Source organism: Thalassophryne amazonica, chromosome 2 (genome assembly GCF_902500255.1).
Source record: "Thalassophryne amazonica chromosome 2, fThaAma1.1, whole genome shotgun sequence".
NCBI classification, from domain to species: Eukaryota; Metazoa; Chordata; class Actinopteri; order Batrachoidiformes; family Batrachoididae; genus Thalassophryne; species Thalassophryne amazonica.
In genome coordinates this window covers 129413245-129438173 of record NC_047104.1, presented here as the reverse complement: position 1 = coordinate 129438173, position 24929 = coordinate 129413245, and the positions used below count along the sequence as shown (strand labels likewise).

The window sequence follows — 24929 nt, the reverse complement described above, 5'->3', positions numbered from 1 at the left end:
GAATACAGTTACAAATACCTGATACACCTGTCTTACAGTGTTGAAGTGTTAAGTGTTGTTAAATGTTAATTTCTTAAAAACAAACAAAAAAAACAAACAAAAACAAACCCTTGGAGCCACATTATCAGGTTATATCAGCCATAAAATGCATGAATGTGGCCCAAGTCTCCAAAAACTTACAATGAGACAAAAATAATATAAAATGAATTTGTGAGTTTTCCTTCTACAGATAGATTCATAAACAAAAAACAATGCAAAAACAAACAACAAAAAAAAAACAAACAAACAAGACAGCATAATCATCTTGGTAGAGGAAATAATGAAATACAACAAAATATTTAAAATACTATAAAACGAGACAAAATACAACTTTACTAGAGCTGACCTGGGTGATGAAGACAATTTGTCAAAGAATTCCATAGTTGGTTTAGTCTGGTAGAGAAAGTGTATTATCTTAGTACTTTAGATCATTTTCATTGGAATTCTATAGGACATTATGGAATTTCCCCGCTGAATGAAGGCTATGCTTCAAATTTATTATATGTACTGGCCTATTTAACAGGGACAGTGTGCATTAATAGCATTGATAGCATTAATAATTCACATTTATAAATGCATCAGTTAGCCAAGAGGGTATTTTTCATCTTGAGTCACCACAGCTTCACTTCGGACTCAGCCGGTGTTCACCACAGGTTTCTCCTAGATTCCATAAATGCCACACCAGGCCAGTATAATCACAGTTCACAAATCAAATCATTCTTCTCTACAAGAGTCAAGACAGACGTCAGACTACCAGAGCAAGAATTTTAGCTGAGGAAGCTTCTGCGAATTGAAGCGAAACGTCCTCGCATCAAGCAACCCAGTCCAGTTGAAGATTCAAGCTTCTCTGCTTCACAAATCAAGTTCATTTCTTTATTTGTTTACCTCCCTATCCACTTTAATTCCAAAACCTTCCCTCCCTCTTTTTCTTATTTTTCATTCTGTTGTCACTGCCAGGACGTGTTGGAGGGCAGTAACCTGCGTGCCCCACTGCAGGAACTTCACCAGATGATCATGACTCCTATCAAGGCTTTAGTGGTAGCGAGGAGTCCTCCCTACAGCGTTCCCTGATGAACTCTGAGGGAAAAAGTGCTTCGTCTTGCTCCCACTTGGTCGGAGGTGGAGGGGAGGCTGAGTCAGGCACAAGTTTGGTAGCAGAGGGGGACCTACCCAGTCAGTTCACACGTGTCATGGGAAAAGGTGAGATGTGACGGGCCTGTGCTACAATAGTCAACTCGGAATGAGACGTGACCATTTTGTTCCCAAACCTTATTTATTCATCTTGTTCTCAGTTTGTACCCAGCTACTGGTGTCCAGGTCAGATGAAGACAACATCAGCTCTTACCTACAGCTTATTGACAAGTGCCTTATCCATGAGGTACACGCAAACAGTGAAAGGCTGTACATGGTCCACATACCGGCACCGCTGGTGTCATGAGGACTAATCACTAACACACGCACACACCTCATCAGTCTGTTCTAAAACTGTAAATAAAGATGGACAAAGCACAGCTCCTGAAAAGTGAGAAGTGTTTTCATCACCATCTAGTGGCAGGATGCAGTATGTGCCATTTATTTATTCTATAGTAATATAAGTAATACTTTCTGCTACAGCAAACTATATTCACTGAAAGTCACCCAGCACTTTGTCCAAGCTAACATTACTGTTACTGGTATACAAATAATGTTTGAGTTCAATGGTACAAAAATTTCATGAGGTGGAAGCTGGAACATACCATTCAACTCGGCTTCGCTTCATTGAATGGTATGTTCCAGCTTTCACCAAATTAAATATTTGTTTCAATGAAAGAATGTAAAAACATTCTTTGTTTTATATAACAGCTAAAATAGATCCTTGTCATTTGATATTTTATTAATTCATAAACAGAAAAGGGACTTACTTTGGTACATCACTGCTGCTAAAGTCCAAATTGTGACATGTAGTCCAGTGATGCTGTGCATTGACTTCAGACTTCCATTTAAAAAAAAAAGAAAAAGATTTTGTGTAGTTCCTCAGTCCAGCCAAAAATCATGTCAGCTTTTCATCTTAACAACTCTTCATGCATCCAGATGGCTTACAGCGGAGTGGATTTTTTGTGTGTGGGCGCGTGCGTGCGTGGGCGCCTGCGTGTGTGTGTGTGTGTGTGTGTGTGTGTGTGTGTGTGTGTGTGTGTGTGTGTGTGTGTGTGTGTGTGTGCACTGAGTGCAATGGTACCAAATGTATGGAAACAAATTTGCACTCTAAATGGAACCAAACTGCACTCTAAATGCAATGCAACACAACACAAATGGGATGAACTAATTCATGTCATGTGGCATATAAAATCAGTCAAATGACAAGGATCCACTCAGCTGTCATATAATAATCAACAGTGATTTAAACAAATGGTGTCAGTGCGGGGTGTCCGCACACCTGTCCACAATACAGCAAGAAGGCAGGCCCAGTGTCACATTTATTTTGGCTCACTTTTGCATGCTATGAGTAAATAGGGGCTTCACCGTCCATCACCAAATGCCAAACCAAACCTGAACGAGTTCTTCTGACATTTGCACCATCTACCGCTTCATCTGAATTTGCAACAACAGTTTACACACTGACCAGAGACCATGTAAATATAACAAAGTACACCTGAAAATACCAAACCATGATTTTGATGAGTCATGCTTCATTTCATCCCTGATTCCCCACCCTATCAGTCTTTTACTGAAACACAGAAAAAGAGGCTGTTGTCATGGAAACAACAGGTTCAGAGGCTGTTCCGGTCCATTCCAAGGAAAACTCTCCTTGACATAGCAGGATACAGACAACAGAGGAGGTATACCACTCAGTAAACAAAACCTTTATATTGGAATTTAAGGCATATTGGTGATATATATTATAGAGCATGCATTTGAATAGCTGTGAAACTGAGAAACAACTTGTGATGCTGAAAACAGTGAACTAAATTCTTAACATCAGTGTGTATGTACAACAGAGGAGACAAATATTTTGCACTCAGTGGTGCTATTAAGCATTTCTGCTTCATGAAATGCAAAATGAAGCATTTTGCAAAAATATTAAAGGAAGATTTTGTGTTTTTTTTCTAATCTCTGGTGATTGTCCATTGTTTCAAAGTCCTGTGTTTTCACATTTCAAATAATCCTCAGTGGAACTGTAGGAAAGTACTGCTTTGAGGGATGATGAAACTTTGTTTCATGTTATGAGGAAAACATTATATTTTTCGTATTATAATGTCAAGTATTTAATTTGTCAGTGTTAGTCTTTTCATGTCAGTGACTGCTCCGTTAACACAATCAAAATACCAGGAATCAGGAGGTCCACCCACACTCTCCGTTTCTCACCATCTGTCTCGTCCTGCTGCAGCCGTGGCTTTGGCCAGTCCAACTCCCTCCCCACCACTGGTTGCGTGGGGGGCAGCGTGTCAGCCAGGAGGAGCCTTCGCCAGTTCCAGATGCCCTCCAGGAGTCTGCCTGGTGCGAGGCTAGGCCTGCTGGGCAGTGGGGGGCTGCTGGGTCCCACACCTCGTAGCTCTAGCAGCACACCCACTGGCCCCAACCAGGGACGACAGGTGAGTCAAACCCTCATATTGAGGACACGATAGTTCAGCAGCAGTATAGGTTAAGCAGGTAAGTAATTTGTATATTACATAGTAAAATTAAATGAGAATATGCTCCAAATTGTCAAAGTAGAATAGATCCCGAAACACAATGTTAAATTGGAAAATGATCAATCAACAGCCAAAAGCAGCTGAATTTCTTCTCCACATCTGTTTAAAAATGGTCTTTCTCACTACAGTTGGTTGTTGCCAAATTCAATTTACAGTTTATTCCGTGTTAATGATTTGATCCAATTTTTGTTTGATTTTATAAAGATTCATTTGCAATTAAATACCAGTTTTGCAAAAATGTGAAAGATAAAGTGGATCTCAATTTTTTTTGTTTTATAAGTGAGTAAAGCTCATAATTATGATTAACAAATACAAAAAAACCAGCATGACTTGTACTCCAGAAAATGCGATAAGGAATTTGAAGTTTTAACCCTCTGGGGTCCAGAGGGTTAAAGCTTCCTAGGGCAACCTTGTTGAATGGACATTTCATCTTTCACCGCATGAAATATTCTTTCCATTGAACAGATTAAAAAAAACATTCATTATTTGTTTTATATAACACCTAAAATAGACCCTTGTCATTTGATATTTTATTAATTTATAAACAATTGAAAAGGGACTTTTGCCCTTTCTGATCGTACAGTGTCCACCAAAGCTTGGCAAGCTGCGGCGGGGCCAACATGACCTGTGCGGCTCTGCCTCCAGCAAACGCTGCTTTCTCAGGACTTGCCCGACTTGCTTTCAAGCCCCCATGCGCATCCAACCTTCCTGTCCTTTACCCAGAAAGTCTGGGCACTGTGTCGGGCCACTGTTTGTTTTTAAAGTAAGCGCCGAGCGCCGTGGCGTGCAGTAGAACAAAATGTATAGAACCAGAATTGCACACTAAATAAAACCAAAGTTGCACGGTAAATGGAACACAATGACCAATGGTACAAATAATCCATTTCACTTGACATACAAACCATCAATCAAATAACAAGGATCTATTCAGGCGTGATATAAGTAATGGACATTTTTTTCAAGCAGTCACTGGTTGAGGTTTTCGGACAAATTAAACTAAAAGCAGTGAATGTATATCATCATTTCCAAAAAAAAAAAAAAATCTGTACCATTAAGCTAATTTTATTTCTTGATATTGTAATGGCACTTGAATAATTACTAATCATAAAGAATGTCATAATGATTTTTAAAAGTGAAGAATATATGATCACAGTTCATTCCTGGAAATGTGTGTGTCCGTCTACGTTCCATCATTAGGATATGGCATCAATGAAGTTTGACACCTCTGTATTTCAACACCAAAGCTTTACCCTCACCAGTGTGTAATTCATTCATACGTTCAAGTAGAGTCGAGGTTGGGGTGGATGGAATCATTCTGTGAAGTTGACCACAGATGTCTAGGTCATCATTTCTCATCGAGCTGTGAGAGTGAATGCCCCAGCACTTGAAAATAGCAGACTTGATAATTTCATGTTACAGCAAAACCTGTACTTAAGCCTACCAGGACATTTTGGCACCATATAAATGAATTGAATTAAACACTTCATTAAATTCTTTGATGAATTGATTATTGGAGTGCTGTATATTTGCCTCACTGGTTGCTTCATCGACTTTGTATTTGTTTTTAAGCCAGCATTGGCGACATCATTGGACTAATTTCATAGATGGTGCAGCAGATATTTTACAGCCACCATTTTGTCCAAAATAAGTAAAAAAAATACAGGTTAATGACACCATATGAGCAACTATATTAAGTTTAAAATTCATGATCAGACGCTTGACTGAGACAGTTGATTTATTTATTTATTGAAACGTCACTGCTTCAATAGTTCCAGCTGTGTCAGAAGAGGCTGACGTCATCATTTTCCAGATTGACTTTTCCACATCTGCGCTAAAACGCACAGCCGGCATTTTTAGTTTTGTCGGGCTCTGAAGAGCTGGGAGTTCTTTTTTTTTTTTTTTTTAATGCTCTCTGTTTTTTAAAAAAAAACACTGGGTTAGTGCATGACTGTCTCTGGTGAAGAGGGACCAGGATGAATATTTAATTCTCTCTGACTTAGTTAGGCAGCACAGTGGATTTGTGGTTAGGCACTGTTGCCTCACAGCAGAAGGTCGTGGGATTGATTCCCACCTGTGGCTTCTTTGTGTGGAGTTTGCATGTTCTCCCCGTGTTTGCATGGGACTCCTCTGGGTGCTCCAGCTTCCTCCCACATCCACAGGCATAGGGTTGATTTGATTTAACCTGATCATGTTGTTGCCTTTCATGTGATTTTCATCTTGCATGATCTCAGACATTATGGTTTAGAATTTCTCCTGAAGCCAGGAGATTTCTTTTTGTAAACTTTATTTTACATAAATCCTGTGAATGATGTTCATCTTCTGTCCTGATTTGAATGCTGATGGGGAGTGGCACCTCAACACGTAGACAGGGGAGCGTTTTGAAAATGTGGTCATAATGCGTTCTAGGATGTTTATAATGATCCGGACAGGAAAATTCCTCCTTAAGCACGTCTTTTTCCTGAAATAGGTTTTTATTCCATGGCACAAAAATGCGGGAAGAGGAACAGCAAGAGTGGTGGTATTTGGCGAATCAAGTGAGGAAGACGGAACTTGTAGGCAGGTCACCCCCACATACCAGAGGTCCTGCGTCAGTGCTGAGTACTGAAACAGGAGGAGCTGTGGAGTTGTTTCAGGCCCAACCTGGAACACTCTGGTCGAGGCTGACCCAGTTCACTGGGAATCTCTCTCTAATCCTGTACAATGGGAGGAAATACCAAGGTTCCTCCTCCTCAGCGCAGACCTTCTTGTGTGGGGCTGTCATGTGGATGTGTAAGGAGAGCGAGGGGAAAAAAAAAAAACCAGGCTGGCAGTGAAATCTGTGAATCATAGTTTGGGAAGATGTGGCTGTGTTGTTGAAAGAGGAGGAGCGAGAGAGAGGCTGAGAGAGCGAGCTAGTCAGAGACAGTGAGAACAGTGCACAGGCATTTCCTGTTTTTACCCCGGCCCTCGGCAGTGCAGGGCCGCAAGGGGGAGGGAGGGGAGGTGGTGTTGGTGGGGGGACGCAGTGTGAGCATGGAGGTAGGTAAGGGGAGATAGGGGGGTTGCGGGTGAATAATTTGCAGGTTACACTAAGGAATTTATGTAGTGAGCATCGCTCATTGGATGTGGTGCTGACATCCAGAAAAAGTATGTATGTGTGTGTGGGGGGGGGGGGGGGGGTGTTAAATAGTATTGTGTGATCAGGGGAAAAACAAAGGCAGAGAGCAGTTGTTTGTAACGTTTGAGATGATGCAAAGCTTTCACTATGCTGGTGGATTTAGATTCTGAACCTCACCTCAATGTGTGTAGTGACGCCGACATCTGGAAGAGGCTCGGAGTACAAATGCTGCCCCTTCAGGTTGAAAGAAGCAACTTGAAATGGTTCAGGTGTCAGATTTTAAACCTCGTCCACAAGGATCTTCATTAAATTTTTGGACAATCTCACCACTAAAATTTACCAGGCTATTGTGACAATCCCACCTGCTTTGTGCGCTGGACACTGTATATAAAACAATTATTTTGTAGCGGATTAATCATTTTCTGTCACAGTTTGGCAGTTGAAAACATAAAACATCTCTAATCGCTTCTGGAATCGCAGAGGATTGTTTTATCTGCACGCACTCCCCCCCCCCCCCCCCCCCCCCCCCCCCCATGTGCTGAGGTGGAGAACATATTTGGAACAGTAATGATTTGTAATGTTTATATGTCATAGCTTGATAAACAGTTGCATGGTCATTCCTTCTTTATAAGCAGCTGTAAAAGTATGTTTATGTTAGATTTAACATCTTGTTATTATGGATCAGATGCAGTGTGCTCTGTGCGAGCTGACGCAATGACTTGCGTTCAGGACGAGCATTTACGCAGAACGCGAGCGTGCAAAAGAGCGATTTTGCAGACAGTAACGGACAAACACAAAGTTAAAAGTTGGATCACAGTGTTAAAATGACTGTAAGCCATGGAAGAAATAGAGCCAGCGAGAAGAAGCGCAGAGGCGACTGTCCAGGAACCCGTGGTTCAGTTCTAGCTGGTCTATGGATGTTTGTGGTGTCTTTTTTGGGGGGGTCACAGAGAGCTGGGTGAACATGCAGAACGTCTGCATTTAACGACGCTGAAACACAGGTGAACAGCAGCCTGGCGCACGGATGCGCACACTGGCCGGACTGTGACAGGAGCGTCTTTTTTTTTTGGACTATTTAAAAAAAAAAAAATGTGACAACATCTTGAATGGATGCTGTGAATTGAAAACCCACACTTTAAAGGGACCAAGTATGGGAGAGCTGGAGGTTTGAACCAAATCCATGCCTAAACTTGCACCAGCCTTGCATTACGTGGTGCTACATGGATCACATTGGCTTGACGTGGATCACATGTGGCAACATGAGCCACTCGAGGCTGGACGGGGATCAAATGACAGGTCGGTCATGGCTCATTAGAGGCTGACGTGACACGTGAGGTACAGAGAGGCGCATAGAGGCTTCTTCATGGTGGATACGTGATAGATTTATACATGGATCATTCTTTGAATAATCGGTGACACACCCACACGTGGCTCATTCATGGTTTATTTTTCAGTTGGGACAGAGGCTTTAGTAGTTTGACATGGAATGCAAACACTGTCGAAAACACTGTTCATGGGGGAAAGATCAGGTATTGTCTGGTAGCATGCCGTTAATCTCTGCAGAGATAAATGTGTTCATGTTTACCTCAGTAAATGTACAGAAGCTTTTTAAAGCGATTCATTATACAGACAGCAACTTACCTCAGCTGTCTTCTGTTTTGGTGACTTCCGTCTGCACTAATGGCACTTTCAGTTTACCTCAGAAGTCTTAAATCGTGACTCTGACATTACACCCAAGTACGCTCCAGTTTTCACACAACACTGCAAGTCAGGAAATAAGTTGGATGCCTCCAAAGTTTTGGTGTATATAGTGCTGCAGTGATATGCGGCCCACCAAAGAGACCTCATGGAAGAGGACAGATAGTTACAAGAAACTAGAAGCTACATTACTGTTTTTATGGTTTTGTATTCTTGTTAGATATCCTGCCCAGTTGGACAATATTGGTGGGAAAAGTGATAAAGAACACTAGGGCACATTTTCACACATAAAAATACTATAGTTCACACACAGCGGTTGGACAGTACTGTGCATACTTTATGTGCATACCTTTTTGTGTCTTATTAATTAGGACACAAAAAGAGAGCAGTCCTAAAAAAAAAAAAAGCTGCAGTTTTACTTCTGCTGATGCTCGGAGCAGCCATCTTGGCTCATGAACTCATGTGTGGTGCTCAAATGAGTTGATATGTTAGTATTCTAACTTCAGGGCATTCTAAGGGTATAACTGGAAATTATAACCTCCAAGTACAACTGGAGGGTACCATAAGTCCTACAAAGTGGATTGTTGCTGAGGGGCTTTGGTGCCATTGTTTCCCAACAAGCATGCAAACTTGCAGCTATTTCCACACCAATCTTGTTGGTTGATTTAAAACCTACTTAATTATTTTGAATGTAAATTATTTTACTACATGTTGATGCAGAGATGGCTGGCTCTGTGCTGCTGTCAGTGTGTTCTGAAATAATCAGAATGGACACAGATGAAGAAAAAAAAACAGTCACTCACCAGAATGAGTTATGGTTTTTCTGTTTCTCTGTCTCTCCTCTCATCACAACACACACACACACACACACACACACACACACCACACAACACACACACACACACACACACACCACACACACACACACACAAGGCATGTGGAGATTAATCGAGACGAATCGGTATCTAGATACAAACGTGTGCGATGCGAGTGCATTGATTCATTTGACAGGTTGAATCATCTTACATCGCTCGCTGCCTGCTTGCATGGATTTTCTTTTTTTTTTCCTGAGGCACATGCATGCACCACGGATGGTTTGGGTCACCTGAGCAGCTGCTGTTTTGAGGGCGTTATTGAGAAAAGGATTATTTTGCTACATTGATTGCAGACTGCAGCGGGTCTGCCATCTGCTTGTAGCAACGAAGCAGCTCTTCGACCTGCTGTTCGCTGGTTTTCTGCTTCGCTGGTTTTCAGAAGCGGTAAGTCCACTGGCGTGAGCAGCAGCAAAAACGTAAACCGAAGTTGTCCATCAGGTAAAGGAAATAATAATAATGATAATAATGATATCCTCTGTTTTGTGGGACTAAGTGCACAGCTCCAAAGAGCCGCACAGATTTCGGTCGGAATTAGTAACTTCAGAACGAATCGCTGTTTTAAATCAAATGACACCTCTTTCCAAATGTTAATACAAACAATAACTACAACCGACCAAACCTGCCCCCCCAAAATGAGACGTCTTGCTCTTTTTATGAATTGCATCCTGAGGTGCAGCGCAGCCGGAAATGTAACTCCTCAGAGTCTGTGGAGTTAGTGTCAATCCTCAGAGTCTGTGGAGTTAGTGTCAATAAGGAAATAAGGAAGTCTGAAAAGAAATGCTTTTGACAAAAACTACAGATTTTTTTTATTTTTATGTCAAGAGACTGAATCGTTGTGAGTGAGGAGATTCACATGCACACACAGCACACACACACACACACACACACACACACACACAACACACACACACACACACACACACACACACACACACACACACACACACACACACCACACACACACACCAGCATTTCAGCTTCTTGTTTTAACAAATTAAAAATGTGTTAATGTGATTAACTCCTCTTGTTTTAAAATCACATTTAAAGATCTTTAGTTTGATATTTAAAGTAAAATTCAGCCATAAGCGCAACTATCAGATGTTTGATCCATGGGCTTTTACCTGCCTGTCAGGTAGGCATTAAATTTACATGGCCAAGGTTGTAATTTATCTGCTGCCGTAAGTCGGCAGGTGTTGTCCAACCAGTTCAAAGCCTTAGTAAACACAGAACATATTGAAGAGATTATTACAGATAGTCATGTCTGAGGATGTCTTGGGATACCCGATGAGTATGTAGTTGCTTTCTTTAACCTGCTGTTAATTGTGACCAGATCCTTAGAAATTTTGAAAGATAGAAGAAAGGCTCCTAATTCTTGTCCTGGGGATTTATGACCATTGTGTTCCCCACAAAACAGTACTTAAACGTACTCTCTGCCACTTTCCACACAGAAATTTGGATTTAGAAAAACGTGCTTGTCTGATGGGAGAATATGTTCACCTATACAGAAACTCTGAACCATGTCTGTGGACATTCTAGAGGTTAAAGCTGCTGATTTAAAAAAAAAAAAAAAAAAAAAAACTTACTTTCTAAAAACCAACTCTGTAGTGTATGAAATATATTTCCATTTCAAGTGCCAAATCGCAACAAAGTTGCCTCAAGGAGTTTCACACAATTAAGGTCTAACCTCACCAACCCCCATAGCAACACACAGGCAACAGTGGTAAGAAAAAAACTCCCTCTGATGATGAGGAAGAAACCTCAAGCAGACCAGACTCAAAAGGGCAACACTTCATCTAGCAGCCTGTCTGCCTGACCAGACTGGTTGAGCATCCAGGCACTCTGTTTGTACATCTGTGCTGGGAGATGCACTTTATGTGGACACCTTAATGTAACTTTTTCCTTCTTTTTATTTCACTGCTGCTGTGGTTAGGTTCATATTTCTAACTATGATTACACAGAGTTTTGTTTTTACGCAAACGAATCATTTTAAGTCTGGCATTAAAATGTTCTTGGTTCTGACTAAGAGGTGACAGGTGCTGCTCCTCACCCTGCTCATAAGGCATCGGAGGTGCAATAGTGACAACTCAAGTTCACTTTTGTGGAGAGCGCTAACAACCTGAAATACCAGTAGTGACCGGGTCCGGTTTCATAAAGCAATCTAATCTTGTTTAATCGATAAACTCACTCAGTCGATTTTTTTTTTTTTTTACATTAGTTGTTGCACAAAACGCTTAGTCAGCTAAAATTTCACTATAGCTGAATGACATTTTTAGCCTGGTACAGAGGAGGCTAATCTTAGTTGACAAAACATCAGTGTCTTACCTCACAAATGGTGGCTATCATGTACCACCACTTGATGGAGCAGGAAGGAAGGTGAGACATGCGGCAGGAGCAGGTGTTCCGGGACCAGAATAATCCATTGGAGATGCTTATGGACGCCGAGGTTCAAGGTCAGGGTTAACTTTATTATCCCAAGGGAAATTTGTCTTGGACTTGTAATGCTGTGGTTAAAATAGTAAAAACACATACAGTCATACAACAACATAATATACAAATACGGGAACACAGGAAACGGGTTAAAATTACATTGTCTTCAGTGAGACCCCTCAATATCCAGTAATACATCTACAGATACTATCCAGATTTATTCAAAAGAGTAATAGACAAAGGAACACAAGAATTTTTTAAATCTATTAGTCTTATACCTGACAGCCCAATACCGTTTCCCTGATCAACAGCGATACCTCTTTCGTCCACCTCGGCCATGGTTGTAGCAGACAATTTTCCAGAAATAAACAAAATCCAACCCGGAATTAAACAAGTCTTGTGCATTGTAGGCATTTCTTGGCAACGGCACTCGTGAGGCTGCTTTCCCCGTGAAAATCGTCGACTAACGTAAGATGGCTAATGTACAAGTTTAGCCATCGATATGAAATGAACATTAGCCAGCTAATGTTGGGCGACTAACCTTAGTTGACAAAGTAAATTTAGTAGACTAAAAGATTAGACTGCTTTTTTTTTCAAAATTTTGTAAAAATCAGTTTCAAAAGGTTGAATAAATTTAGAAATTGATTCAACCTGGTTCATACTTCACACAGACAGTTGGAAAATGAATTCACTGTTGTGTGCTCAGGTGTTCATAATTCTTGTGTTCTTTCATGTTACTTGCACACACGAACACTGCGTTTAAAAAAGAGGGACTTTTTACTGGTACTGTAGAAAAAGCTGTATGAGCATTCTAGTCATGATGCTATGCCCTAAAGGTAGAGAATTATTTCAGAAACAAAACTTTTTCATTATCAAAATTTTAATCCTGTCCACAGACATAAAGATGTCAGCAATTTATGTAAGTCTGGACTTTTAATGTGTATTATTTTGTCATTTCAGGAAACTGTTGGTGCATTAATATGCAGTTGATGCATTAAAAAAAGTAAAAATAAAATAAAAATTGATATAATCCTGTTATTTAAATGTTCTCCTCAGGGTTTGTGGTTTGCTAACCCCGGAGGTAGCAACAGCATGCCCAGTCGGACCCACAGCTCCGTGCAGCGGACCCGCTCCTTACCAGTTCACACCACGCCACAAACGATGGTCATGTTCCAACAAGCAGGTACGAAATGCCGAAAAGGCGCACATACATATATACATACATTAATGCACATAGGAGTGTTGCAGCTCAGGCCCTATTTTCCACCCAGCTCAAAGGAGTGCACAGTGCAGCACGTTTTTGCCAGTCTCCAACTATTTTCACACCCAACACCCTTGTTGGGTGTGAAAAAATTGATGTAAATCCAACACTGTAAATTTGCAAATCTCAATTTTTTATTAGTGATTTACCTTTGTTTCTAATTTTTGTTTTTGATTGAATTTCATTTTAGTTTGATTAAAGACGATGAATATGAACACTTATACACATCCCTGTATTTACTAGCTGAGTGTACGTGCGTCATGAATCTATTTATTCCAGGTCTATCTGAAGAACACACTGTACACCGAAAAAAACTCTGCACAGAACTTGAGATCAGGTTTTGTTGGTCGATGGTGCATCACAATACCAGTGCACCACCACGGTGCACTGGTAAGACTAACATGCCCACGGAGGCACAGATAAATGGAAGTAGGCTTGCTGTGTAACAAACATGGGCGCTTGGCATGAAAATGACAGCTGTGCCAGGTGAACACAAGTAATGACATTGGTGTTGCTGTGTGCGCTGCTTTGCACCAGGAGGAACAAAGGTCTGAAAGCATTTGTATTAAACACGCATTTTAATGTTATAATTAGATCTTAAGAGTTAGCATTTTCCACGATGAAGACACAAGGTTGTTGATCATTCATTGTGTAGAAGTTTAATTTTCTCTCCAAAATATTCTTCCTTCATTACTTTATCTGATGTAGGAACAATATACACTACTAAAAAGAATTCAGGGAATAGATGTTTATATATACAATACCTGATGTGGTGCCTGATGTTTTCTGAAGTACAGTGGAACCTCGGTTTTAGTACGGCTCTCTACAAACAAATCTGTTCAGGAACATCTTTTTTGAACGAAAAATGCATCACTTTTCAAACGAAGTCTTGGTTCACAAACACCTCCGCCGTAGTAGGTGGCGGTAATGCACCATGTTGGTAATAAACTTGAAAGAAGAAGAATCAAGAGTCTTTCTTTGGGTGTTTATTAAATCGTATTTTTTGGGGACTGCATTGTCGTCCTCCTTACAGGTTACTTTGTTGTGGACATTTAAAGTTATGAGCCGCGTATTTGTTCCAGTAATCATACATTAAGCAGAGATAACTGATGAATCTACCGACAGCTAATGCTGTTAGGATACAACATTAAATCTGACCAGAGTTTCACTGCAACAGAGGCATCTGATCTGTTCAGAAGTTCAGTTACCTGATGTTCTTATGGTCTCTTCTATACAGGTATGGTGAAATTAAATTGTCTATTTTATTGTAATTACTGTATAGTATTTTGTATAAGATACTATGCATATTCTTTGTCTTTTGTCTGCCTTTTATGCATGAAATGCTGTTAAAAAGGTAAAAAAACAATGTTCTCTTTGGGCCCAGGAACTGATTAATCCATTTTACATTTTCTTATGGGAAAATTGGTTTCGGTTTAAGAGCAACATTTAGGAAACAATTAAGTTCTAAAACTGAGGTTCCACGGTATTACTCCATTCCTGGTCTAATATGTCAGTTGCGGTGGCTGCCAGGCTCTTAACTACCTGGAGAGTGTATCCCATAAGTGCTCAATGAGACTGAGATCAGACGAACATGGTGGTCACTCCATAAGCACTATGGGGATGAGCATTATTCAGGACTAAAATGAAGTCTTTCCCTACAGCGCCAACAAAAAAAAGTCTATCAAGCTCAGACTTCATCATTCAAGCATGGTGAGCCATTCAGGCATACCCTTCCCCAGAGGTGGGTAATCCCACTTTAATTGAATAAAAGTCCTATCACATATAGGTTCCATCTACCCACTAAACCAGCTGATTCTAATTAGCTCAAGTGTTCAGGCAAGTAATCAGAGCTAATCAGTGAAATCACCTGTTTTAGGCGCACGGGTGGAAGCAATACATGGTAGGACTTTTACTCTTTGAAACTGGGATAACCCACCTCTGCCCTTCCTCAGACCATCACAGCATCAACTCATAAATGGCCCCATTCAACAGTCACACTGTGGATATCACTCTTCTGAATGTCTCCACACCCTGACACCTTGGTGGATACTGTGAATCTGCTATAATTAGTAGACAGTACTAGGGTCCGGTCATGTAACTGCCAAATTCCAGTCAGGCTCTTCGGTGTGATGCCATCAAACTGGGCAACTGCGCAAAATACGACAACAGAGATCCCGGACTGTTGAACAACTGAAGTCGTATATCAAGAATCACCTACAAAGCTTCAACAACTAGTGTCCTCAGTTCCCAACACTTATTGATTGTTGTTAGAAGGAAAGGTGATGTAACACAGTGGTAAACATACCACTGTCCCAGCTTTTTTGAAACGTGTTGCAGGCATCCATTTCAAAATGAGCAAATATTTGCACAAAAACAAAGTTTATCAGTTTGAACATTACATATCTTGTCTTTGTGGTGTATTCAAATGAATATACAGTAGTGTTCAGAATAATAGTAGTGCTATGTGACTAAAAAGATTAATCCAGGTTTTGAGTATATTTCTTATTGTTACATGGGAAACAAGGTACCAGTAGATTCAGTAGATTCTCAAAAATCCAACAAGACCAAGCATTCATGATATGCACACTCTTAAGGCTATGAAATTGGGCTATTAGAAAAAAAAAAAAAAAGTAGAAAAGGGGGTGTTCACAATAATAGTAGCATATGCTGTTGACGCTACAAACTCAAAACTTATGTTCAAACTGCTTTTTTTTTAGCAATCCTGTGAATCACTAAACTAGTATTTAGTTGTATAACCACAGTTTTTCATGATTTCTTCACATCTGCGAGGCATTAATTTTGTTGGTTTGGAACCAAGATTTTGCTCGTTTACTAGTGTGCTTGGGGTCATTGTCTTGTTGAAACACCCATTTCAAGGGCATGTCCTCTTCAGCATGAGGCAACATGACCTTCAAGTATTTTGACATATCCAAACTGATCCATGATACCTGGTATGCGACATATAGGCCCAACACCATAGTAGGAGAAACATGCCCATATCATGATGCTTGCACCACCATGCTTCACTGTCTTCACTGTGAACTGTGGCTTGAATTCAGAGTTTGGGGGTCGTCTCACAAACCGTCTGCGGCCCTTGGACCCAAAAAGAACAATTTTACTCTCATCACTCCACAGAATATTCCTCCATTTCTCTTTAGACCAGTTGATGTGTTCTTTGGCAAATTGTAACCTCTTCTGCACGTCTTTTATTTAACAGAGGGACTTTGCGGGGGATTCTTGCAAATAAATTAGTTTCACACAGGCATCTCTAACTGTCACTGAACTTACAGGTAACTCCAGACTGTCTTTGATCATCCTGGAGCTGATCAATGGGTGAGCCTTTGCCATTCTAGTTATTCGTCTATCCATTTTGATGGTTGTTTTCTGTTTTCTTCCACGCGTCTCTGTTTTTTTTTTTTGTCCATTTTAAAGCATTGGAGATCATTGTAGATGAACAGCCTATAATTTCTTACACCTGCGTATAGGTTTTCCCCTCTCCAATCAACTTTTTAATCAAACTACGCTGTTCTTCTGAACAATGTCTTTAACATCCCATTTTCCTCAGGCTTTCAAAGAGAAAAGCATGTTCAACAGGTGTTAGCTTCATCCTTAAATAGGGGACACCTGATTCACACCTGTTTGTTCCACAAAATTGACGAAGTCACTGACTGAATGCCACACTACTATTATTGTGAACACCCCCTTTTCTACTTTTTTTTTTTCTAAAAGCCCAATTTCATAGCCTTAAGAGTGTGCATATCATGAATGCTTGGTCTTGTTGGATTTGTGAGAATCTACTGGTACCTTGTAACAATAAGAAATATACTCAAAACCTGGATTAATCTTTTTAGTCACATAGCACTACTATTATTCTGAACACTACTGTAGGTTGAAGAGGATTTGCAAATCATTGTGTTCTGTTTTTATTTACATTTTACACAGCGTCCCAACTTCATTGGAATTGGGATTGTATTCTGTTTAGTCTATATTTATACATGCCGTACAGAGAGTGCAGCTAAAACTGAAGTCAAATTCTCTGTATTCTGTGGATGCATACATGGTGAAGAAAAGTGATTCTGATGCTGAGATCTGCTCTGATTGTTTTTTTTCCTTGTCAGATTATTTTCTTCTCCCATTACCGTCTTTAACATTGCAGAATAAAACCTCACTGAGCAGTCTCTTTAACAGAGCTATAGTTACCACGGGTCACTGCTGTTTATTTACCTGGTTGGCCTCCGCAGCAAATACAACTTATGCAAAACACATCATTAAACATCAACAACAACATTATTACTGAACGCATGAGGGCCACCTCGCCGCTGTGCTCTAAAGAGGCGGCATCACTCAAGTCTGACAAGGACAACAGCTGCTTCAACTTTCAGCTCCAGCGTTCAAATATACCTCTGTGCGAGAACATTTACCTGTTAGAGTGCGTGTCTGAAAGGGACAGAAGTGGACCAGGACATTGAACGCATCAAGGGAGAGTGTGTGAGAGGAAGAGATGGTGGGGAGACGGGAGGAAAGAGTGAGGAGTCACAATGAAGCTCTTTGTGCAGGGGTTCTTTTACGCAGGGAGGATGGGGTGCTGTGGCCCATGTTTCTCTCTTCCTTCTCTCCCTGACTCTCTTCCTGAACTTTCTCTTTTTTCTCTTTTTTTTTCTTTTACACCGGTCCTTCTCCTGCACTTCCTTCCTCATTTTCTTTGACAGCTGTGTGGACTTATGCTCTCACAGCCATCACCAGAGTTGGGTCTTGGCCAGAATAACTCATTTGAACACACACACACACACACACACACACACACACACACACACACACACACACACACACACACACACACACACACACACACACACACACACACACACACACACACACACTCTTTCTCTTGTGGTTGGATGTTTACAGACATTTATCATGGACAGGACTTCTCATGGCAGTATTGGGCTTTCAGTGATTGCTTTCAACTGTTCTTTGTGACTGAATAATAACACGGCGTTCATCTTCAATAAAGGGGAAAAAAACAAGAATTTGGTGCACACGTTAAATACATTTTTTATGAAACCAACACAGGGTCAAAATCACACAGAGAGCAGACCTAATTACTTTTATTTTCATCTCCCTTAAAATGTTTCACTTTGACCACATGCTTGTTAGCCATCGACAAGCCACTGGCAGAACTGAGGTTGGATATTTGATAACTCTGCTTTGCAGAATTAGTGGGATTCCATTAAATGTTTACGACTTTTAAATGTAGCCCAGATATTTTCAACAAGGTTGAGGTCAGGTCTTTGGGAAGACCATTCCAAAAGCTTGGTGTTAGCTTGCTGCTTTTTCTATTCCACAACTAGCATTGCTGTGTGTTCAGAGTCATTGTCCTGGTGGAACACCCATTGGGGTCCATGTTTCAACCGTCTAGCTGATTGTTTCAGGTTTCACTGAACAATAACGGAATTTATTCTTCTCGATTCAATCCATTTTGCACGATGCACAAGTTTCACTGGCAGTAAAACAGCACACAGCCACGATGCTACCAGCACCATGCGTGATTACATGCATCGGTACAGCAAACTTTTTGATATTTAAGGTGTTTATTTTGGAGCAGGAGCCTCTTTCTTGGATGGCAGACTCTCAATCTTTGGGGATGTAAGCATCACTTGACTGTAGACTGTGACATTGGTGTTCCAGCAACTTCCAATTCATGGGTTGTTGCTGATGATCCAAACAAATTTCCTCTCATTTGAGAGGTACTCAAATGAGACTCATCCCTTGAACTCATCCCATCTGCTCATAGTGTTGTTAATCTGTGAAATCACCTGCTGGTGTCAGTGGCTGCAAAGAAAACCTGCAACCTCTTGGCCCTTTCTGGAATACTTTGGACACCACTGCTTTAAAGCATTAAAACCACTATTAAACCTGGATGATCCATCAACTGATTGTAGGAAATGTCAAGGAATCCTTTTGATGCGACACTTGATGCGACACTCGTGTGTCCATTTGACTGCTATTGTATGCTTGACGTTTATGCGGATATGCGTATATGTCAGCATTATTCCTGACCTATCAATGTATAATTTTTCCACATATATGAGACATAGAGGGGTGAAATGAATCAAACAGCAGCATGTTGGGTCCTGTTCCCTTTTATTTCACCATTAAAAAAAAATTAAGACAAGTGTGTACATCGTCTATATGTTAATATTATAGTACAAAACATGCTGTAAAATGCACTGAGTATCTGCATATCTGTGCTGTACTGTTCCTTTATTTATCCTGCTATTAAACACCTGGAGGCACTGATTCTATGTGTACTTCCTTAAATACACCCAGTCATGCCCCAATTAACCCTCCAATTATGCCAATTAGCCAATCAGAACCTCTTAAAAGTAATTACATCAATTTCTGGAATCTCAGTGAAATTGGTGTACTTCAACCTTTGACCCACTGAAAAGCTGACATACTGAATGAAAAGTAAAATAAATATATCACATAAGTATCGTTTAAGAATAACGTGCATATCAAAATAAAGCAGACTGGAGTAGGAGAAAAATAAATGTGGCAGTTTCTAGCTTTGAAGTACAGGTATTTAAAATTGTGGCCTCTATTGATACATCTGTTAAGGATCCACATTCCACATCTCCAAATGTAAAATCGGTGTCGAATTTTTCTGGCTCTACCCTTTTGCATATTGTCATTTCAACAGGTAATATATTTTTATCACAGTCCAGCCACCAACATTTTCATGAGGTTTTTCATAAAAACTGGTTGATTTGTCAGTTGGCAGCAGGGCTGCACAGAGATCGACTCTCTTTCCCCACAGCAAGAAGGTCCTACATGTGAGTCCACTTCCTTTCAGACTGGAGTTTGCATGTTGTCTGTGTGGGTTTCCTCCACATGCACGCTAGGCTGGTTCTTCTTATAGTTCTGGAGTTGGGTCAGACTCAGGAAGACTATCCGATGGGAAACTTATGCCAAATAAAGCTGCAGATACCTGTGACCCCAAAGGAGTAGGAGCAGCTCAAGTGGTGGTGGTGGGGGGTGGGATTGATTTGTCAGTTACCTGAATAGCAGTCCAACAAACACAATATAATACAGTAAACTGCAACTGCAAGAGAAATAATGGCATTCTCACTCACGAGTGGAGTTTTCCAGGTTGATACTGAATTTTTCCACAGTCTCGATCACCTTCCATTACCTCACCACCACTGCAGTTGACCAGTGTTAGATGTTTTTTTTTCCATCAAAGGAAACACCAGCCAAGTTAATTTGATGGCCAGTTTGGGTTTATTGGAAAAAGTAAAGGTTATGAAATCTGTATTAAGAGTACTGATTGTTACCCGAGGCCATCAACATATGGCTATCGGGTATTGCAAAGACTTTGCATCTGTCCCTCTGTCTGTGCTCAGCATAAGTCCAGACAGAGTCTTCAAATTCACAGGGAACATTCTTGGGACACAGACCTTGGACAAGTTCAATGATGGCTAACCTTGACCAAATTTAAGAGGTATAAAAGTCTCATTCTGTTCTGCCTTTTTTTCTCGGGGGGGGGGGGGGGGGCGGGCTGACGGCCAGTCGGAATAGAGCAGCACTGGATTGTCAGTGGCTGTCTAGCTAGCTGCAAACTCCATTTGTTTGTGTGTAAATATAACCTGTTTGTTATATATTACATTAAAGCTAGCGAGAAATAACACTTCTAAAACTGAAAACTGTTTTTGTAACCTGATAACACATCAGGAGTGATTTACAAGACATTTCAGCGATGTCAGCGTGTACTCTAACCTCCGCTAACTCAAAGCTAACTTCCGCTCTTGTCAAAAAGTCATGTATATGTACATGCACGCAATCCTGCAGATGCTGTTAAAATGTAAATATCGTTTATGATTGATTGAACATGTACAAATTGTACACAGGACAATAGACAATAGGATCTTAATAATGTAAATAATGTCTAATTAATTATATATATACAGGGTGGGCCAGTAAAATGTTACCGTTTTTTAATTCGTACAATTAGAGCGTGTACAACAACCCACAGACCATTGAGGCCTGAAGACCAATATCCGTCAGGAAATTCGGAGAATCCCTCTTGAGATGTGTGGCAATGTCATCACAAACTTCAATGTGCGTGTTGCAGCTGTAATCTAAAGAAGTTGAGCTTGGATTGAACATTTCATCAATTATCGAACTGTGCGGAAAACAAGAGACAAAGTGGGAAACCTTTGGTATCAAATGTTAATTTGATGCTTCTGTTACAAGTCTGCAAATAAAATTTTTGGATAAGTTCTCATTTCAAAAAATTGTGTATGATCAAAAAGTGGTAACATTTTATTGGCCCACCCTGTATGTACATATACAACCCCTGGCAAAAATTATGGAATCACCGGCCTCGGAGGATGTTCATTCAGTTGTTTAATTTTGTAGAAAAAAAGCAGATCACAGACATGACACAAAACTAAAGTCATTTCAAATGGCAACTTTTTGGCTTTAAGAAACACTATAAGAAATAAAGAAAAAAGATTGTGGCAGTCAGTAACGGTTACTTTTTTAGACCAAGCAGAGGAAAAAAATATGGAATCACTCAATTCTGAGGAAACAATTATGGAATCACCCTGTAAATTTTCATCCCCAAACTAACACCTGCATCATATCAGATCTGCTCGTTAGTCTGCATCTAAAAAGGAGTGAACACACCTTGGTGAGCTGTTGCACCAAGTGGACTGACGTGAATCATGGCTCCAACACGAGAGATGTCAATTGAAACAAAGGAGAGGATTATCAAACTCTTAAGAGAGTAAATCATCACGCAATGTTGCAAAAGATGTTGGTTGTTCACAGTCAGCTGTGTCTAAACTCTGGACCAAATACAAACAACATGGGAAGGTTGTTAAAGGCAAACATACTGGTAGACCAAGGAAGACATCAAAGCATCAAGACAGAAAACTTAAAGCAATATGTCTCAAAAATCGAAAAAATGTACAACAAAACAAATGAGGAACGAATGGGAGGAAACTGGAGTCAACGTCTGTGACTGAACTGTAAGAAACCGCCTAAAGGAAATGGGATTTACATACAGAAAAGCTAAACGAAAGGCATCATTAACACCTAAACAGAAAAAAACAAGGTTACAGTGGGCTAAGGAAAAGCAATCGTGGACTGTGGATGACTGGATGAAAGTCATATTCAGTGATGAATCTCGAATCTGCATTGGGCAAGGTGATGATGCTGGAACTTTTGTTTGGTGCCTTTCCAATGAGATTTATAAAGATGACTGCCTGAAGAGAACATGTAAATTTCCACAGTCATTGATGATATGGGGCTGCATGTCAGGTAAAGGCACTGGGGAGATGGCTGTCATTACATCATCAATAAATGCACAAGTTTACGTTGATATTTTGGACAATTGAAAGGATGTTTGGGGATGATGAAATCATTTTTCAAGATGATAATGCATCTTGCCATAGAGCAAAAACTGCAAAAACATTCCTTGCAAAAAGACACATAGGGTCAATGTCATGGCATAGGGTCAATGTCAATGAGCAGATCTGATATGATGCAGGTGTTAATTTGGGGGATGAAAATTTACAGGGTGATTCCATAATTTTTTCCTCAGAATTGAGTGATTCCATATTTTTTTCCTCTGCTTGGTCTAAAAAAGTAACCGTTACTGACTGCCACAATCTTTTTTCTTGATTTCTTAGTGTTTCTTAAAGCCAAAAAGTTGCCATTTGAAATGACTTTAGTTTTGTGTCATGTCTGTGATCTGCTTTTTTCCTACAAAATTAAACAACTGAATGAACATCTTCCGAGGCCGGTGATTCCATAATTTTTGCCAGGGGTTGTATATATTGCACTGGGCTACCAGTTAAACAACTGCAAATGATCAAGAAGACCATGCTCATATGGCTGAGGGTACTTTAGCATTGTGTTATATTTGCACTTTGGCTTACAATGTTGTGTTTCACAGAGCTGGAGTTAATTAGGAGCGTGACATAATCTGATTATGGAGGATGCACTTTGGTGGAGTGGACGACACTGTCCAACTAGATTAGTAACTAATCCTAATTGATTCTTTTCATACACTGTCAACTCCATTGGATATTGACCTTTTTGAAATAAGATTTAGCCATTTCTTCTCAACATGTAACTTTAAATGGTAATAATCCTTTCACATACATGTACCACAGAATACGTGTAGATACATATAGTGTTTGGTAAAGTTTCATTTCTGTTATTTTAAACTGTATTATTTTTTTTAATTAAGTACTGGTTGACTCTCATTAGGATGTCATGAAATATGGCACCATTTTTTGATACTGGCACAGCAGCTGCAGTGTATCCAGAAAGTGTTCACTGCCCTTCACCTTTTCCACCTTTTATGTTACAGCCTTATTCCAAAATGGAGTAAATTAATTTTTTTCCCCTTAAAATTGTACTCACAACACCCCACAATGATGACATGAAAAAGGTTTTTTTGTTGTTGTTGTTTTTGCAAATATATAAAAAATTAAAAACTAGTAAATTACATGTACACAAGTATTCACACCCTTTGCACAATATTTTATTGATGCGCCTTTGGCCAATACAGCCTCAAGTCTTTTCTTGAATATGATGCCACACGCTTTGTGCACCTATCTTTGCGCAGTTTTGTACATTCCTCTTTGCATCACCTCTCAAACGCCATCAGGTTGGATGGGTAGCATCGGTTCACAGCCATTTTCAGATCTCTTTCGAGATGTTCAGATTCAGTTCTGGGCTCTGTCTGGGCCGCTCAAGGACATTCACAGAGTTGTGAAACTTTGGATGGAGCAGCTCTCATTTCTAGAAATCTGGCCAATTTTCTTAAATCCTCCAAACCGTGACTATCCAGGGTTGGGACCAGGAAGCAGAGTTGTAGTCTTACACACCTCTCTGCAGCTTCTCTCCCCCTGCCATCCCCTCATTACCCCATCCCCGTAGAGACGGTGTCTGCTCCCAGACCACCAATAACCAGCAAAAATCTATTTAAGCATAAAAATTCAAAAAGAAAAAATAATATAGCACCTTCAACTGCACCACAGACTAAAACAGTTAAATGTGGTCTATTAAACATTAGGTCTCTCTCTTCTAAGTCCCTGTTGGTAAATGATATAATAATTGATCAACATATTGATTTATTCTGCCTTACAGAAACCTGGTTACAGCAGGATGAATATGTTAGTTTAAATGAGTCAACACCCCCGAGTCACACTAACTGCCAGAATGCTCGTAGCACGGGCCGGGGCGGATGATTAGCAGCAGTCTTCCATTCCAATCAATCAATCAATCAATCAACTTGTTTCTTATATAGCGCCAAATCACAACAAACAGTTGCCCCAAGGCGCTCAAATTAGCTTATTAATTAATCAAAAACCCAGACAGAGCTTTAATTCATTTGAAAGCTTGACTCTTAGTCTTGTCCATCCAAATTGGAAGTCCCAAAAACCAGTTTTATTTGTTATCTATCGTCCACCTGGTCGTTACTGTGAGTTTCTCTGTGAATTTTCAGACCTTTTGTCTGACTTAGTGCTTAGCTCAGATAAGATAATTATAGTGGGCGATTTTAACATCCACACAGATGCTGAGAATGACAGCCTCAACACTGCATTTAATCTATTATTAGACTCTATTGGCTTTGCTCAAAATGTAAATGAGTCCACCCACCACTTTAATCATATCTTAGATCTTGTTCTGACTTATGGTATGGAAATAGAAGACTTAACAGTATTCCCTGAAAACTCCCTTCTGTCTGATCATTTCTTAATAACATTTACATTTACTCTGATGGACTACCCAGCAGTGGGGGATAAGTTTCATTACACTAGAAGTCTTTCAGAAAGCGCTGTAAC

At 40.2% G+C, this 24929-nt stretch overlaps 1 protein-coding gene across 1 annotated transcript in view; it reads left to right on the top strand.

Moving 5' to 3' along the window:
- The window catches only part of samd4a (sterile alpha motif domain containing 4A), a 218707-nt gene that overhangs the window by 178212 nt on the left and 15566 nt on the right, over positions 1-24929 (top strand). Inside the window, 5 exon segments of the mRNA XM_034163535.1 lie at positions 997-1239; positions 1332-1417; positions 2737-2855; positions 3404-3608; positions 12861-12987. Of these exon segments, the coding sequence (XP_034019426.1) occupies positions 997-1239; positions 1332-1417; positions 2737-2855; positions 3404-3608; positions 12861-12987 (780 nt within the window).